At 45.1% G+C, this 2922-nt stretch overlaps 1 protein-coding gene across 1 annotated transcript in view; it reads right to left on the reverse strand.

The window, feature by feature from the left end:
• The window catches only part of TUBD1 (tubulin delta 1), a 30529-nt gene that overhangs the window by 2639 nt on the left and 24968 nt on the right, over positions 1 to 2922 (reverse strand). The window contains exon 7 of the mRNA XM_017539722.2: positions 730 to 913. Coding sequence (XP_017395211.1) covers positions 730 to 913 — 184 coding nt within the window. The remainder of the gene's footprint in view (positions 1 to 729; positions 914 to 2922) is intronic.

Here is a 2922-nt window from a genome sequence, read left to right on the forward strand (position 1 = left end):
TGTTACCCAGGCTGGAGTGCAATGGCGCGATCTCGGCTCACCGCAACCTCCGCCTCCTGGGTTCAGGCAATTCTCCTGCTTCAGCTTCCTGAGTAGCTGGGACTACAGGCACGTGCCACCATGCCCAGCTAATGTTTTGTGGTTTTATTAGAGACGGGGTTTCACCATGTTGACCAGGATGATCCACCTGGTGATCTTGACCTCGTGATCCACCCGCCTCGGCCTCCCAAAGTGCTGGGATTACAGGCGTGAGCCACTATGCCTGCTCAATTTTTGTATTTTTAATTGAGACAGGGTTTCACCATGTTGGCCAGGCTGGTCTTGCTCAGGTCATCTGCCCACCTCAGTCATCCACTCACCTTGGCCTCCCAAAGTGCTAGGATTACAGGTGTGAGCCACTGCATCTGGCCGAATCTTATTTTTGAAAACTACCTTATTGTCCCTGCTTTATAGTGAAATTCCACTTTAATTACATCAAACAATTATTAAGCATTTACTAGCCAAGCACTGTACTGGCTGTTTTACAAGATCATCTTACCTAACCCTCACCAGAAATTCCCTCAGTTAGGACCCACTTACACAGATGAGGAAATAAAGCCGGAAGTCACGTGCCCAAAGCTTCACATCTGAAAAGTAGTAACCATCACTCCTGCAGATCCTACCTCATGCTTTAACAATACAGTATCTGCTTAAAGATTAGAAAGGTTTGTAGACTTATTTTATACTTACTTTGAGGCAAACATATTCCATGCCTTCTTCACAATCATATCAAGTGGTTTTACTAAGAACTGGCTATTGCTGACCAACACTGCAGACTTCTCATATTTGCTAAAGGCCCGCTGGGTTTTCCACACGTTGAAAGCATTAACAGGCTCTAACCAGGAAGTGTAGAGAGCTGGATCTTTAAATCCCTCTAGAGTAAAAACAAGATAAGCCATCTTTTTATAGCATAAATTGGTAATTGTGAAAACGAATAAACAGATATTTTCTTGTCTGTTTCATCAGAAATCTTTTATTTTGTCTTGTAAAACTAGCATTAGCTGGCGTGGTGACTCCCAGCACTTTGAGAGGCCCAGGAGGGTAGACTGCTTGAGCGCAGGAGTTCAAGACCAGCCTGGGCAACACAGTAAAACCCATCTCTACTAAAAATGAAAACATTAGCTGTACACGGTGGTGTGCATTCTTCTTAACACTTTTCTGAAAGGTGTGAAAAACTACTTCTTTTCTGAGACAGGGTCTCACTCTGTTGCCCACTCTGACAGCTCAAACTATGCTTCTGCCTCAGCCTCCCACGTAACTGCAACTTCTACCTCCTTGGCTCAAGAAATCTTCCCACCTTAGCCTCCTGAGTGGCTGGGACTACAGGGGCATGCCATCATGTCCAGCTAATTTTTGTAAATTTTTTTTAAATCTTCTGTTTATTTTTTTTCAGAGACGGGGTTTCACCGTGTTGGCCAGGATGTTCTCGATCTCTTGACCTCGTGATTCACCCGCCTCAGCCTCCCAAAGTGCTGGGATTACAGATGTGAGCCACTGCACTGGTCCCTTTCTTTTCTATACAATGAATAGGGATCATTTATCTAAAAGTAAAATAATGCTAATTTTTTGTTTTTTTGAGACAGGGTCTTGTCTGTCACCAGGCTGGCATGCGAAGGCTCTATCACAGCTCACTGCAGTCTTCACCTCCTGGCCTTAAGTGATCCTCCCACATCAGCCTTCCAAGTAGCTTTGACTACAGGCACATACCGCTATGCCTAATATTTTCATTTTTTTTAGAGATGGGGTCTCGCTATGTTGCCCAGGCTGGTCTCAAACTTCTGGGCTCAAGTAATCGTCCCAGCTCTGCCAAAGTGCTGAGATTACAGGCGTGAGCCACTGTGCCTGGCCCTATTTTAAATGATTATTTGTTCTTTTTCTAAGGGGCATTACAGGGACTAGATTGTTTGGTTTTCTTTTTTCTTTTTGATAATGGGTCTTACTCTGTCACACAGGCTGGAGTGCAGTGGCACCACCATCATTGGTCACTGAAACCTCAAACTCCTCAGTTCAAGTGATCCTCCTGCTTTAGTCTTCCTAGCTGGGACTACAGGTATGCACCACTATACTTGACTAACGTTTAAAATTCTTTGTAGGGATGGAGTCTCACTATGTTGCCCAGGCTGGTTTCAAACTCCTTTTTTTTTTTTAAAGATGGGGTTTTACCATGTTGGTCAGGCTGGTCTTGAACTCCCGACCTCAGGTGATCCACCCGCCTTGGCCTCCAAAGTGCTTGGATTACAGGTGTGAGCCACCACACCCAGGCTTCGAACTCCTATCCTTAAGCAATCCTCCTGACTTAGCCTGCCAAAGTGCTGGGATTATATATATGTGCCACCGTGCCGGACCTTGGTTTTCTTTGTACCATAACATGAAGTCACAAACATGATACTTGCTGAAGTCATGATAAAATGAACCCAGAAACTTGCCATAGAAAAACAAAGCTAATAAGAATAATGCTCTTCCAGCCGGGCGTGGTGGCTCACACCTGTAATCCCAACACTACAGGAGGCCAAGGCGGGCGGATCACTTGAGGTCTAAAGTTTGAGATGAGCCTGGCCAATATGGTCAAACCCCATCTCTACTAAAAATACAAAAATTAGGCCGGGCATGGTGGCTCACGCCTGTAATCCCAGCACTTTGGGAGGCCGAGGCAGGCAGATTATGAGGTCGAGGTCAGGAGATCAAGAGCATCCTGGCCAACACAGTGAAACCCCGTTTAATAAAAATAAATAAATAAATAAAAAATAAGAAAGAAAAAAAAATACAAAAATTAGCTGGGCGTGGTGGCGCACGACTATAATCCCAGCTACTCAGGAGGCTGAGGCAGGAGAATCACTTGAACCCAGGAGGTAGAGGTTGCAGTGAGCTGAGATTGCGCCATTG

Source organism: Cebus imitator, unplaced genomic scaffold (genome assembly GCF_001604975.1).
Source record: "Cebus imitator isolate Cc_AM_T3 unplaced genomic scaffold, Cebus_imitator-1.0 Scaffold121, whole genome shotgun sequence".
NCBI classification, from domain to species: Eukaryota; Metazoa; Chordata; class Mammalia; order Primates; family Cebidae; genus Cebus; species Cebus imitator.